This window comes from Dryas octopetala, chromosome 4 (genome assembly GCF_963921425.1).
Source record: "Dryas octopetala chromosome 4, drDryOcto1.1, whole genome shotgun sequence".
Lineage (NCBI taxonomy): Eukaryota > Viridiplantae > Streptophyta > Magnoliopsida > Rosales > Rosaceae > Dryas > Dryas octopetala.
This window is the reverse complement of record NC_141369.1, coordinates 8222927-8238927: the sequence shown is the minus strand read 5'-3', so window position 1 is coordinate 8238927 and position 16001 is coordinate 8222927. Positions and strand designations below refer to the sequence as shown.

The following is a 16001-nucleotide window of genomic DNA, read 5'->3' as shown; positions in this document are numbered from 1 at the left end:
ATGAGTCAGACATTTTCAAGGTAATAGCTTGTGATGAGAAATATTATTGTTGAGGCGTTGCGGCCATAGTCAGTTGTTAACTGCGGAGGGGACGATAGAAACTGAAAATGGTGTTCAAGGCTATGTCTTCATAACATTTCAAATATCATGAAATCTTAAACTTTCATGACATTTCAAATATCACAAAATAATTTTTTTAGTTTAAGGAAAATTTCATTTACCCTCTGCGGTTTTGCTCATTTTGAATTTCTAACATTTTGGTTTTCAAATGACACTTCCTCCCCCCAAAAGGCTCTCTCCATTATATTCTACCACTAGAATAGACAAAATATTTCAGTTTGTCTCTTGTTCTATGCACATTCACATGGATGTTCCTTATTTTTTAATGGCAAAACCTAATGGACCAAAAGTGGTAAGAATGGGAATGGAGACATCAAGCTTTTAAAACCACATGAAAGACTTAATGCCTAGCTTTATAAGCATGCCTAAAGAATGTCCAACTTGCTCAGTGTCAGAGCTACCCTAAAAGTTAAGAATAAATTCAATGATCATCTTGATGCTAAGCTAGACTCTAAACAAAGCAAAACGCCCCAACCACTTCTTTTTTTTTTTTTATAAGAATCAGTACAACTTTATTATTAACTGAGCAACAGCACAACAGTGAAGAAATAATCCGCGAATGTACAATAAAAACCTCTACAACCAATAACACTACACTAACAGCACAGGACCATTAAGATTTCACAGTTCTCCTGACTGATCTCTTCGCCGGGGGGCCCTCCCATTGCTCTAGTCATAAGCAATGGCAGGTCCAGCTTGCAACCACAAGGGCGCAGATAAAGCATCACAGGACCACATGAAGTAAAAAAGGAATAGAACTTCTTTAAATTTGTTAGATATTGAAGTCTAAAACGATGCCCAAAATTTCTTCAAATTTTCCTCAAAACTCTTACTATTCCTGTCCAACCTATAACCCAGAAAACTACCAAACACATACAAATCCACAAAACTTTGGCCTTTTTCTCTCCACCAAAAGCACAATGTTCTCTCAATAAATAAAGTTCAAAGCAATTAGAGAGTGAAGGAAAAGAAGATCAGCTCCTCTTTGCATGTGGTAGATCAATTAGGTGATAAGCTAAAATTAGGCCTTTTCTTTTGAATACCATCACATTTTTTACTTTCCATGAGCAATAACCTAACAGAAAACATGTACCTTGCAAGGTATTTTAGCCTTCTAAATCATCACATTTGGTTGGAAAATAGAAAGTGATTGATCATCAATCTTTTTTTTTTCATAGAATATATAACATCCTGGATTGCTTTAGAAATCAAAATTCAGATACAGAAAGCTAATGTCTGCAATGTAACCTATGACACAAACTGATCCATGTCCCCTTCTTTTCCCCTAACAAAACTATAATTGAATGGAAAATGAAGTCACAAGCAAGTGTTCTGTGACGATGAAGTTCAAAGGAGAAGGCGCAGCCTTAGCTCCAACCTGTCAAGCCTAATCTGTCAGCAAGATTATACATCACTAGTTGATTCCAAACATGGCCAAAAAGACGCTCCCCTCCAATGGAAAATGTAAGCGCCCATGATAAGAGAAGAGCAGTAAAAACCGTGAACCCAACTGCAGATCTCAAAACATAGTGGTGAATGCGAGGGAAGGAGCGGGAGTGGCGGAGAACGGGCCAGAAGTAGAAGCAGTTGACGGCCCAAAGCCACGGGAGCAGAGCGAACCCGAACTTGTAGAACCTACGCGCGTAGCTCACTGACTCTTCCTCTGACAGCCCCAGTGGGCCGTCTATGGTGGGCCACACCGGTGATGAAGACGGAATCAAAGCCACGTTACTTCTTGTGCTAGAGTTAGGGTTTGGGGTTTCGAGGTTACTCCGTGAGGCTTCCATCTAGAACAATATCACAAGAGATCGATCCTCAATCAATTGACTAAAATGAGACTTGCAAGAAAAGAAGCTAGAAGATTAAATTTTCCATGACCTATCTTAATCTAAATGCATATAACATGACACTTTTTCAATCACAAAGCAGAAAGTACATAGAAACCTCACCGACTTCAAAATCATCATCCAAGTTTCTACAGAAATTGAGACTGGACCCAAAAACTAGCTAGGACAAGTGGAAAAACTCACCAACCTCAAAAGCATTCAGATTTCTAAGCTGATTTCAACATAAAGCATCAATCAATGCTTTTATAACAAATAGATCCATGAAAATTTAACATTTCCAATGTTTGCTGGAAATGCCACTCACAGTAGAAAAGCAATAGCATTCGTCTAGAAAAAATAAAGAAACAAATAAAAAGAAACTGGGTCAGCAATATTTTCCCTTATCCATCTTCTACCCAATTTTACTCCACTAACTTGGGATCGACTAACCCTAGCAAGATATTCCAAACATTGATCTAATTCAAAAAGTTAGGCAGCATAAAACTAACCACTACAAAATTTACCAAACTTTACACTTATTGGGTAATAATAAGTTTTGAAGAATGAATGCTTAGATTGAAGAAAAGAGAAAAAACTAACGAGGATTGCTGTTTTTTGGTTAGCAGAAACTCAATAGGAGAAAAATGAAAAAGAAAAGTACCTGTGATTAGGAAGCGGGTGCCAGATGGGCACCTGCGCCAAAGGGCGATTGAAGAAAGAGATCAATGCGCGCCACGGATTTTTGGGAGGGATCAGGGCGACAACTCTCGTGTCTGACTTTCTAATTTAAAAACAAATATGGATTTTCTAAAAAATGGATTTTCTCTCTCTCTCGTGATACTACCACACAGGTGGTATCCCGGGACAGCTAAGTTTTTTTTATGAATAACCCCTATTTCTCTCACTACATGCACATCATCTTCTCAAAAAATTATTGGGTAGAACTGATTTACCGCCATGTGTAAAGATATTGATAGACAACATATTTATATTTGTAGGTTATAGTATTAATAATATATACTCATATTATAACACATAAGTTGATTATACACGTAACAATGTATCAGTTATACATAAATAATTTCTCAATTTTCTCACCTCACTCTTTTAAAAAAAAAAAAAATCTTTAATATTTCAATACATACCCCTAAAATTATTAAAATACCCTCAATTCACCAAAAAAAAAAAAACCAAAACCCATCCCAACGACCCAACGCTACAATCACCAATGGTCTAACTCGCCGGCCTCCCTTCCCTTTCTCTCTTTTCTCTCCTTTACTCTCTTTATTCTCTCTTATGTCCCCTCTTTGATCTATCTGGAGGTACAAAGGAGAGATAGAAAGGGAAAGAGACAAAGAGGGAAGGAGAGAGAGAGAGAGAGAGAGAGAGAGAGAGAGAGATAAACAAGAAGAGAGGCCCGACATGTTGGACCGCCAGTGATAATGGCGATGCCCAGTGGGGTTAAGACTTAGGATGGGTTGTCCTTTATGGTCATTTGAATTTGGGCTAAAATTGTAATTTTGATTGGATAGTGACTATTCTGATTGTCCAAAAAATAACTAAAAAAAGATATCACATGACACCCTTTTTTTTTTTTTCTTCCATAAACATGCCAACAAATCATAAATAATATAAAACACAAAAGTCAAGTTTATGGAGTCAAAAATAACAAATTATTGTCACTGCCCAACAATAACTATATGCACAATACCTCTACACTGCGCTATCGACAAACTCCGGCCTCTATACTTCCAATCACTGGTTGAAAAACTCCAATCTGGAGGTCGCCAGCCTCCTTCAAGACTCCAACGATGATTTATAGTGAAGAAAAGAGAGAGAGAGAGAGAGAGAGAGAGAGAGAGAGAGATCAGAGAAGAATGGAGAGAGAGATCAGAGAAGAAGGGGAAGAGAGAGAACCACCTTTTTTTTTTAAGGTGGGTTTATAACAAATTAGGTGGACGTTTTATCATTTGGATAAAGTATGTGGGTTAATTTATCATTAAGAGTTCAAAAATGGACTTTAAAATCATTTATCACCTGTAAAAATCCAAATAAAAATACATCAACCCACAAAATGAAAAATAAATCAAAAGGCTAGAAAAAAAAATGCATGGGTTGGAACATTTCAATTGTATCAATGTCTGAGTTGGTACATTTCAAATGTACAACTCAAACCTGAAACATACACTCTAAACCGTAAACATATACCTAGTTTGTAGCTTAAAAGTATGTTTTGGTACATTTTGAATTGTACTAATACGTAGGTTGGTACATTTGAATTGTACCAATACGTGGGTTGGTACATTTCAATTGTATCAATACTTGAGTTCGTACATTTGAAGATACAATTAACAAGAAAAAACAATTCTAAAAAAATTGTACGCATTATACGACGCAACTACTAATTCACCATCCGAAGAATATGGTAGATGGATGCATGAAAAGATGAAGGATGGATGGATGAAGAATATAAACATGAAGTCTTGTTTTCAAATTTTCGTATAACAACGATGAGTAAAATTGAAAATAAATTACGCACCAAATCAATTTGAACCCGAAGTTGCAAAATTTTAGAAAAAAGAAGAGAAAAACTTGATGCCGAACTTGCATATTTGAACTAAAACCTCAACCCACAAAACAATTCAATAGTTAAATAACTTCATATCAAACAATATAATTAAAATAAATAATTATAGATAAATAGAAATATATATATAAGTAAAATAAGAAAAGTTGGCATGTGTGGTGAAGCACCTCAAAGACACTGTCCTAAAGCCTTTGAATCCTCCCCGTCTACAAGACTCCAAGATACAACCCCAATACACACAACCAACGGTTTGCTATGAGCTTGTTCACAGTCGGATATAAGTCACCAAGTCACAAAACTATTGCCCAAGATAATAGGAAAATATGTGGAAGAGAGGTAGAGAAAAGATTGTAGTAGTGTGTCAAATGTGAAGGATAACCTCCACACATTAAATCAAAAATTTAAAATGAAATTAAAACTCACATAACCCCCAAATAAATGTAAAGAATAAAATCGAAAATTGAATTCTAATTTTGAAAATTTTCAAATGGAAAATTTTAAAACCTTTAAATACCAACATCTACTATTGAACAATGACAATCAATAATAATCATTGTTACAACTCCAAGGTGTTGGAGTTAGGAGTTGGTTCGGAGGTGTAACTGTAAACTCAGGCACCCGAGTTCGAGTCTTCAGTTTGACCTTTGGAACCATGCAACAAAGGAGGTAAAATTCCTTGTGAATCCCCTAGGCCCGGTGTTACAACCCGTCTCAAACGAAAGATAGGATTCTTAACGTTTTGTGGACCATTGATGTGATTTATGAAATTGTCCTTGACTGAGCTTTGTTGCATTTAAAGGAGACCCATTTTAATTTTTAAGTCTTTTGTTCCAATTTTTGGCATGGTTGGATAGATCTCGAGCTCATGAGTGCGTAGGAAGAAACGGATCGTGATTTTTAGTTTTGTACAAAAAGTTATGAGCGTCTAAAGTTTGGGGTGAAAGTATAAAAGGAAATAAATTTCAGAAACATCGCAAAACGACCCAAAATATCAGAAAAATTTCTCTGCGATCCTACCCCTCCCCTCGCAGCACTATTCATGCCGAACCTTTGGCCGGCGCGTTCGGGCCTCTGGCGACGCTCTAAGTTTCGACGTGAAGCTCTCCCCGTCGCCTATCTAACCCTACCGGCCGTTCCTCCATCGAACCACCACAGCACGCAAATCGAGGCCAAGAAGCGTTTGGCCATTGCCGGACACTTTAGCTGATTCCGGCCACCTCGTGACCCCCTACCGTCGATTTTTGTTCCCCTATCCACTCTAAACAACCCAGCACCCTCCTCCTTTGCCAATTTGGACGATTGAAGCTCGATTTGGCAGCGGCGTTTTTCGCTCCCGTCTCGATTCTAAGGTCACCTTAGACCTATTTTGACTCTTTAATCGTGTACAGGACAATCAAAAGGAAAACCGAGTGTTTCAAAAGCTTTTTGGCACGTTTAAGGCTTAGGATTCTATCGGCGAGGCTCAGGGATAGCTCGCCACGTTTGTAAGTGGACTTTTGTTTTAGAACATGTTTTATGATTTCTGATTTGATATATATTTTGATTATCTAGAGTTCTATGCGTGAAAATATGATTTTGAGATTGGTTTTGTTTTATGAACGTGTTATAAAAATCACAAATTCAATTCATTTTATCTTGAGATGGAATTAAATGATTTATCCGCCACGAATTTTTATTTCGAAAATTCTTTGTTTTTATCATGGAGTTTTATGTTGAGATTTAAAGGTTTGATTTCAAAATCATTAAAGAGAAAGTATTTGAGAAATTTTGAAGATATTATTATATGATATCTTGAGTATGAGATATGGATGTATATTATGATGAATTTGGAATTATGATTTTTAGCCACTGATCAGTACCCGGGATATTTTTGTGCAAAGGGAGGATTATTGATCTTTGGGACCCATTGGTTCACACGTATTGGCTTTGGGCTGTGTGTCCTAATGTTGTATCTGCGTACGTATTGATAATGGCTATCTGCATGCATACGTTGTTCGTGTGTGCTTATTAATAAAAGGTATCTGAGTGCACGTACATTTTATTTGTGTGTATGCATTGATAATGGTTTGTGGGTACTACAGTGATGATTTTGAGTATGTTGATGGCTCTAGATGATTTTATTTCATTGTGATATTTTTGAGAAGTTTTTATTTATATTTCCTATATTTATGATTGCAAAGGAGATATTATTTATGAAGTTGTTTAGATTATTTTATTTACAAATAATAAGGGATTCAATTATTGATGAGATTATCCATAATTCTTATGATTTTGAGAATGAGATTGCGAACTTGAGATTTGAAACTGGGGATTTCAAAATGAGAAAATTACATTTTTAGTTTTATTCGAAGGAAAGATTTAAAGAAGGTTAGTTAAAGTTATTTTGGTTCATTCATTGAGATTTTTCTCATTAGTTTGTGTTTAAATATTTCTTCCCCCAGGTGAAGAGGTTCAGGGTCATGCCAGTTGAGCGTCGAGTCATCCTTACTCTCTAAGACGTTTGAATTACTGTTGCACGTCTCATCTATGTTTTCTTCCGCTCTTTTCCTTTGAGAATTGTATAAATTATCTAGATATACTCTGATTCACCTTTCGGGTGATATATTTGAGATTATTTACTTTTGATTGTGTGATGGTTTGGATTGAGATGTTCTGTTGAAATTTCTGGAGATTGTTGTTGTTAAGTAGGGCATATCTGTGCGAAAAGTTTTTGGAAGAAGTGGGACCCACAACGCGAGGGTGTTGGTGTCGGTAACAAAAATAATAATAATAATAATAACAATCAATGTTACTGTTAAAACTCAAGTGGATGTGACTCCATAAACTTGAATTTTGTGTTTTATGTTCGTTTATTAGTTTTTGACATATTTATGTAAGAAAAATACATAAAATGGGTCTAATTATTATTTTGGTGTGATCTTAGTTATTGTTGTATAGTGGTTGAAACTTTTCAACAGTGACTATATTGTAAAAAGTGAAAAAAAAATATAAAAAAAACAAGTGCTCGGCTTATTAAAGTTGACATGCTTATTACCGTATTTTTATATGTGGGCCGTTAATTCTATCATACCAATATTGATTTTGGGCCTTAAAAAATACTCTTAATATTAGATTAACAAAATTTACAGTTTTACATAAGTTTTTATTATTAAAAAACTCTCATAAAGTAACCAAGTGATTTTATAGAGAGCAGTTTTGCTCACTTCCTTTAACTAGGGTGTATGCTCACCTCCCTTCTTAAATCATGACATTTGTTTAAAAAATTAACTCTGAGGTAACATATTGTATATTTAATTATTTTTTATATTTTTTTACACAAAACTCTCTCAATCTCTCCTCTGCGTTCTCTCTCTGCTTAACTCACCTCTCTGCATTTCTCTCTCTGCCTCCAGCATCCACTGCCCCAAAATCCCACCCCCAGTCTCCTCCCACCGAAACCCCCCAAAATCCCACCGATTTTAGATTGTTAAAATTGGGTAAATCTATACATGGCTATATTTTGAGAAGGCTTGATTTTGATAAAGTTGTGGGTACTGCAGTCATTGACATGTAGTCTAAATGTGGATCCCTTCCTTATTCTTGTGCTATCTTTGATCAAATGGGTTCCAGAGACTTAATCTCTTGGAATGCCATGATTGCCAGCTATGGAGTTCACGGGCATGGAGAGGAAGCTCTGGCACTCTTTCTCCAGATGACAGAGACAAACTTAAAGCCTGATCATGCTACTTTTGCTTCTCTTCTTTCGGCCTTCAGTCACTCAGGTCTCATAGATGAAATCTGGTATTGGTTCGATATCATGGCTGGGGGGTGGCAGCGGCAGGGGAGATCGAGAGAGATGAGAGAGGCGAGAGGAGAAATGTGAGTCCGGGAGAGATAGAAAACAGAGGAGAGAGAGAGAGAGAATGTGAGAGAGAGTTTTGTGTAAAAAAAATAAAAAATAATTAAATATATAATATGTTAACTTAGGGTTAATTTTTTAAACAGATATCATGATTTGAGAAGGGAGGTGAGCATACACCCTAATTAAAGGAGGTGAGCAAAAATGCTCTCAATTTTATAAACACCTAACATATATAATAGTGAATAGGCAAATATATCTACCAATAATTTGCTCTAAGTGATATATCACATCCAATTCAATAGTGATATTTGTCATCGTACAATTATTGATTTTATGTGTGAAATTTACTGTACGAGGTCTAAAAAATAGTAAAAGGTAAAAATGTGAACCAATAATTTTCTTTAATTGACTTATAAAAAAAATTGCTTTAATTGACATGTCATATCCAATTCAATAATGACATATAACAATAATTCAAATTTGACTAGTGATTAAAAAATAGTAAATAGGAAAATATGTGAACTAAAAATTTGCTCTAATTGACGTATCCTATGACTGATGTCTAAAAAGATAGTAAATAGGCAAATATATGAACCAATAATATGGTCTAATTGATGTATCCTATCCAATCCAATAAAACATTCATGAATAAAAATTATAAATTTTACGTCATACCCAATTTAAATTTGACAAATGTCTAAAAATTAGTAAATAGGCAAGTATGTGAACCAATAATTTCTCTAATTGACGTATCATATCCAATAATGACTATTTGTTTTACATGTCAGCTCCAATTCAAATTTGACATGTGTCTAAAAGTGACACATAGACAAATATAATATGGGACACCAACGTGTTATTGCCAATCAACATACACCACATGTCCTCATATCCAATAAATCCCGGACAATTCTATATATAATAAGGTGTCATTTAGGAGAGACATGCATATTCCGAATTTTCTTAAAATCACTATGCCTTGCAATTTCTATTGCTTTGTAACCAGTCTTGTTTTATGGTTTTATATCCATAGTGGGATACGCCTCTATTCAATGCTTATTTACTATGAAACATTGTCTTCAAATTATTAACTAGCTAGATTGATCGGATCAATGATTTACCAGACACAAAACCACGACCTTCTTGAGGAAGCACATAGCTTAATAGAGACCGAGTCTCCATCCAATAGTTCCACGAAACAAAACCTGAAATGTAAGTATATAATTCAATTGAATAACTAATGTAATATTTTTTTTCTCTTTTGCTGTGTTTCACATAAGGCTTATGAAGAACAAATGTCTTTCGTAATGTTATTGTAAATTTGTTAGCCAAGATGGACACGGGGGCTGCTTGAGCTTCATCTGGCAGAAGTTAGGTGAGGAAGCTTCCTAAGGCAGAGGATCAAATATATATTAAATCCTCAATTGTTTTGGTCTTCCATCTCTTCTCTATAAGCATTGTTGGTGGACTGCCTATTTTCATGATTGATTGTTTTCCTCCATCAAAATCTGGAGATCTAGCTAGACTGCCATTTCTTCATCATCACTGATGTTGAGTTTACCAAGACCCTCAGATTCTGAAGAGAAAGGATGACATAATGAAGAATTAAAGTATACATCTTTTTGTTGTCATACTAGTTAGTAAAGTTCTTTGTATCAGCGATTTACTAAACATAGAGTTACAACATTCTCTGTTATTTTTTGAGAAATAGCTTTTTATTTTATTCAATCGTCAAATCAGGCTAATCAGCATACAAAGCATATTTCAAGCCAAAGAGGCCTAGAGCTATCATCCAATCCAAAAACCACAACCCACATTACATAAAGCATTTTTAGCGAGTAGATGTGCAACCTTACTTCTATCTCTTCCGCTGGAAAAGCTATAACAAAAGTTATCAACGTCCTCTCTAGTTCTTTTCTTTTTCATAAACTCTAAGAAAATAAAGAACCATTCAGCATGGAATAGCTTTGGCTTTGATCGTTTCCTCCTGGTAAGGACAGAAAAATTAAAACAAAAGTTCAAGATCCTTCGATCCACATCCATATTCTTTTACACTGATGCCTTTTTTTATTTGGTCTGATACACAGCTAAATCCATATAGATCCAACCTTACATCCTATACAAGTGGGTTTGTAAGCAAAACAAATGCCTTCCAGTAATAATTCACACGCAACGAAGAGCCAAACAAATTAATTGGCAGAGCCTTAAAAGGAAATTCCATCTGCAGAAGAGCCAAACAAATTAATTGGCAGAACCTTAAATGGAAATTCCATCTGCAGAATACCCGCCTTCTAAAAAAGCATATTCTAGGCTTATAAAAAAAAAATGCATATTCTAGGCAAATGAAAATATAAGCCGTATTGATTCCATATTTCACTGAAATTTAAAATCAACTAGGTCCTCGGAGCATGAAGCCACAACATATGAAATTTGCACTTACTACGGACGATAAAGATAAACAAGTCCATTCATTTATAATAATTATAATGCAGAAATATATCAGCGATGTACACCACATATATGTACGTGCCTGTGTTACAACAGGTATGCACAATGTCTCACGAGGCAACTAATTCAACTATCCACAAAAGCTAACTGCCCCATACCACCTACTTCTGTCCACTGCAAAGTTCTACTCATCATTTGATGAGAATCATGAGACATGTACAACTGGTTGCACGTTAGAGGTGAAGAAATTTACATGCTACTGCCAAACAAAAAACAAAAGCATGGTTTGGAGTGTTCTTGAAGCTGATTCTATCCCTCTGCTCCATAGAAATGCAGCATCTTCAATGGTTTCACCTTTTCCTGCGGGGGTCAAGCAAAAGGCAAATTTGAATATGCAATGATGATGATTATTCTCTATTAAAAAGGAAATTTTGTGCAGAAACCAAAAGAAACCTGGATTCCTTCTTCATATTGAGAAGGGAAATGAAAACCCGTCGAGCAATTCTGCAACATTTCAGGACTCTTCATCCATGCTCTACGTGCATCACTCACCTTTATCTTATACTTGAACATCTGACATTGACAAAGAATCCACGGTTTAGAAAAGGAAATTGCAAAGTTTTTTTTTTATATCAGAAGAGAGTTCTCTGAAAAAATTTATCTCTTCATGCTTTACTAATCCTGATAAATACTCACCACATTTATATTTATAAAAAAAAACAAAAACAAAAGAGAAAAGAGAAAAAGGCATGCATTCTCTGTCACAAATATTGTTTCCTAGATTCTTTTTCCCCCAAAATGGGAACAAATTTTTCCTAATATTTCTGTCAACATAAAGGGCCAATGCGGAAAAGAAAAAAAAAAGGAAAAGTAGAAATGATAAGATGAAGACTTGGTTAAGGAATTGTCCCACGATGTGCAAACCTGAGATAGAGGGAGGGTTGGTTTCTCAAGGTCATCTCCGTCAATGATGATACCAGTACCCTGGCACTCTGGACAAAATACAGAATGGATTTTTGGGCTCAATTCTGTCATCTGACCATCTTTTCCATTGCACTTAGCTGCAGTTTTTCTCCTAGATCTTCTTCTCACTTTTGAACTAGGGGGATCTGTGATTATCTCAACCTCACACAGAAGTATCCAGTGTATAAGACAGGAAGTATGAAACACATGAAAAGCCTGCATGTGAATAGTTATAATGATGTGAACTACTTTCTAAATTCAGATAGATTAACAGAACCTAATTCAAAACTGAATGCATACGCTACGAAATTAAAAAGATGGATTAGAGAACAGGGAGGAAAGGAAAAGGATGCAAGATATTTACGACTCACCCCATTCACATTTCGACTACTGCAAGCAAGCCTTCCAGTCTTCACGTTCATGAGCGTCGCTACATCTTTCCCAGGAAGCATCCTCTGTTGACAGATATCACACATTCTCCCCAAAGCTAAACGTTGTTGCCGTCTTAACTCTCGCCTTACAGACTTGTTTAATATAAATCTTGTGTGCAGAAGCTGCTCGTCGTAACGGTCTAGAAGCAACCTTGATGTTGCGCCACTGGAAGTAGAGGATTCTTCCCCATATGAATCATACTGATTACTTAGAGATTCACTGATATCTTCAGGGTCAGAAAAGGATCTTTTTCTCTTATAGCTAGTGCCTTCACCATTCTCCAATTCTAGTGTAGGACTGGATGATAGCAGCATCTTCACATCATCAAGTAGCCCCTTTCTACCTAAATCAATATTGTAACTGAAGGTAACAACAGCGAAATCGTGTGCAGGAACCTTGAACAAATACTCATTGGCAATAGTTTTTTTCCCCAACCATTGACACCAAATTCTACCAATATCATTCGACACCTCATCCTTCTCAAGAAATCTTGCAGCAATTTGTCCAAAGCCCACCTCCCTCACTTCTATGTCAGTAATATCATCCCTGACCAGAACACCAGGGATCACCACTAAGGAATCCGCTCCAGTAGCATTAGATTCAAACCCATCAGCACTGAAATGCTCATTGCCATTGGATTTCAAATTCTCCCCGTATTTGACAATAGCCAGATTGTTTTCATTTTCACGAGACTGCAACATCCTAAATTTATTGCCATCTGGAATCACCAACGGGTTATCAGTCTCAGCTGAATTATCAAAGAAAACCACACCATCATTAAAAGGCCATGGGTTTGGTCGTAAGAGAGTAACCTTGGCAGCAGCTAACCTGTCATTGTGAAGATTGCCCTTCAAGTGATCAAACAGCACCTTATCACTATAACATGGCGCAAGACACAAAGTACAAAAGAAAATAAACTTTTTCCCCTCTTCTCGGAGCTCAACATATGTGTGGCCTTGTGCCCTCACATTACGAAGAATTATTTTTGTTGCTTGCTCTCTAAGACTACAAGCACTAGTCTTTGGAAGCCCAAGGTCCCACCTTCCCGCCATTAAAATTCTCCCTCCAAAAATCAAGTTTAACTTCAAATGCTCCTATAGCTCCTCAAGACCACCCAATATTCTACCTCAAATTCCAATACGGACTCCCGTATTCATAGCTAATGAGCTTTCAACAACCATGTGAAACCATAGAAAACTCAAATTACAAGAACTTCTTTCAAACTCAGAGTTTCCTATTCTTCAAGAGATACTCTATCCACAGACAATCACCAAGCATGTGAAACCTTTGTTTTTGGACAAAATCTAAGAAGTTCAAATCCCACAGAAACTTTCCAGAAACCCTAGAATTCATATATCAACCTCCACTCTTCGTGAACGCCACAAAATTTCCACAATTCAACACAATCTAAAATACAAGTTGTGCGAAATTCAGCATAACCCTAGAGTTTACGTTTCCAATTTCTTCAAATTCCAGGTGCAAACAGAGCAATTCAAAACGACAACAATTCAAAATGATATAAATTTAGAAACGAGGTTGGAAAACCCTAGATTTACATATTCGTAGCGTACTTTGTATAGGATTCTTCAGAAACCGCGGAGTTCGTCCGTCAGATTGGAGCGCGTAGCGAGCAACGAAGAGAAGCGAATGGGAGCAGGAGTCCTCCATAGCCATCTCCATTTCACTCGAAGCTCAACAGGAGGAACTTCGTAGCTGTTTGGAGAGACAGAAAGGAATATCAAACGGAAAAAAGAGAAGGATGACAAACTGTTTTTTTTTTTTTTTTTTGCCACTAAGGATGACAAACTGTTTAGAGAAGGAGAAACCGAGAAAGTCACACCGATTTAATTTTGAGGGATTTCAATTTTCAGATCACTTTATTTTTTAGGATTGAGAAGAGAGAGGAATATTCGAATTTTGGACACAATTTAATTAGATGCGGAGTTAAAGACAATTTCTTCGGATAAGGCTGTCAATTGTCAACGGTCCACGGTCCACGGTCCGGATGTGGTTCTTATTCCGTAATTCAGTTGCCAACCGCCGGTTTGCTTGTTTGGATCTTGAAGGAAACTCGAAGCGTCTCGCCAAATTAGCCTTAATAATCATTTTTATGCCAATTCTTTTTAATTAAAAATGAACCCAAATTTGTGTATATAATTTATATTTCAAATGATGTGACAATGTTGTATTAATAAAAATGCTCTAGAGCTAATGATAGGCCATATTTCATTTAATCATATAATGAGTTTAGAAGCCCAAATAATTATCTATAAAGCCCAAAAAGTTTGTGATACGAAGGCCCAGAGCCCAATTGACATTCAGGATAAGCCATAAAATGGCTCGCCAATTCAAATTTAAAGATAAACTTCCTCGACAGTTGGAAACTAGTCTTGGCAGTTAAATTGAGAGAAGTTATTCCCAACTTTTCAGGGATAAACCAATCCAAGTTCATGGTATAAAGCTCGGCAGAAGTTAGGACATGTGGTAAGGATACAAAACCTGAGTAATAGTCTACTTTCATTAAAAATGAAATCTAACTTAAGCATCGGAGTCCCTATGAGAACAACCTCGCAGGGAATAGGGAATGCTTAGAACTCAATTATTCATGGTTGTAGGAAGTCCAAGGAAGCAAGGAGTGGTTAACACTCAAATGAACGACGTGTCAACCTAGTGCGAATTTGAGCCTCATTAGCTAATTAGTTAGTAAAATAATACGCTGCTAACCACTATTTTGGGCCCACTACACAATGCAATCTCATGATCCAACCATTCATATTTTAAATCTCCAATTAAAGATCAATCTTGCAAAAAATAAACCAAATAAAAAATCATTTAGTCATTTGATTCTCATTACAATTATTTCATATTTTATTGAAAACTTGTGTTCGTCCATTTACATGAGCACAATTAGCTTACTAATAGTTGACTAAACGATTATCGATTTTGTTGATTTTTTGCAATTATGATCTTTGAATGTGAACCTAACACATAAATGGTTCATATCATAAGATTACATTGTGTAATCGGCTCAAAATGATGGTTAGCGTTGTATTATCTTACTAACATACTGGTTAGTTCTAGAACACTCCTCATTGCATTAATATTTAAATGAACAATATATTAATACATAATTTTATGATTCAAGTTTGACACACAAGTTTATAATTATCTATTATTACAAAAATTAACATTAATAATTTAATTTGCTCGTTTAGTAAATATACTCATTTATTTAACTAATTAGCTATTGTTCTAGTAGTAGTATATATCGTCCTAATGTTGGAAGAAATGATCTATAAGCCAAGTTTTAATTTTCTATTGTTACATTAACTCACACAATATTTATTATATTAAAGAGGTTCACCACTAATTTGTTTATGATAAATAAGTCAACATTATAAGTTTACAGGGCCAAGTTTTTTACAACCGTTCCAATACTCTTTTGTGAGTGTTCAAACCGCTACTAGAATAATTAGCTTTACCGATTGATATAAAATGTCTCCTATATCAATAGTGACGCTGCAGCGTCCATTGTCTTGACTGTCCTTTTGGTTGGAGTCGCTACAGGGCTATTACTAGGGGTGGGTTTGGTACGGTTAATGTACCAAAACACTCATATTGAATTCTGACCGATAAGGGTAGGGATGATGATTTTTGGTTCCGATACCGTACCGTCGATAGTCGGTAACCGTTCATTTCGGTATCAGTCGGAGAGTGGCGGTGTCAAAGCTTTATTGGGCTGCTGACTACAACACCAAATTAAAAAAATTACAGAGAGAGGGGG

General features: G+C 35.9%; 2 protein-coding genes across 2 annotated transcripts; both read right to left on the bottom strand.

Moving 5' to 3' along the window:
* Positions 1-1300: 1300 nt before the first annotated feature.
* LOC147286491 (gamma-secretase subunit) lies at positions 1301-2765 on the bottom strand. Its single transcript, XM_086240522.1, has 2 exons — positions 2608-2765; positions 1301-1907 (listed from the first exon to the last, which is right to left on the bottom strand). The coding sequence occupies exon 2, from the start codon at positions 1905-1907 to the stop codon at positions 1488-1490; it is 420 nt and encodes a 139-aa protein (XP_086096648.1). The 5' UTR covers positions 2608-2765; the 3' UTR covers positions 1301-1487.
* An 8058-nt stretch (positions 2766-10823) lies between these two features.
* LOC147286490 (acyl-UDP-N-acetylglucosamine O-acyltransferase) lies at positions 10824-14067 on the bottom strand. The gene is made up of 4 exons (XM_086240374.1): positions 12157-14067; positions 11747-12001; positions 11276-11395; positions 10824-11182 (listed from the first exon to the last, which is right to left on the bottom strand). Exons 1-4 carry the CDS (start codon positions 13267-13269, stop codon positions 11132-11134), a joined length of 1539 nt encoding a protein of 512 aa, XP_086096500.1. The 5' UTR covers positions 13270-14067; the 3' UTR covers positions 10824-11131.
* Between the last annotated feature and the right edge of the window lie 1934 nt (positions 14068-16001).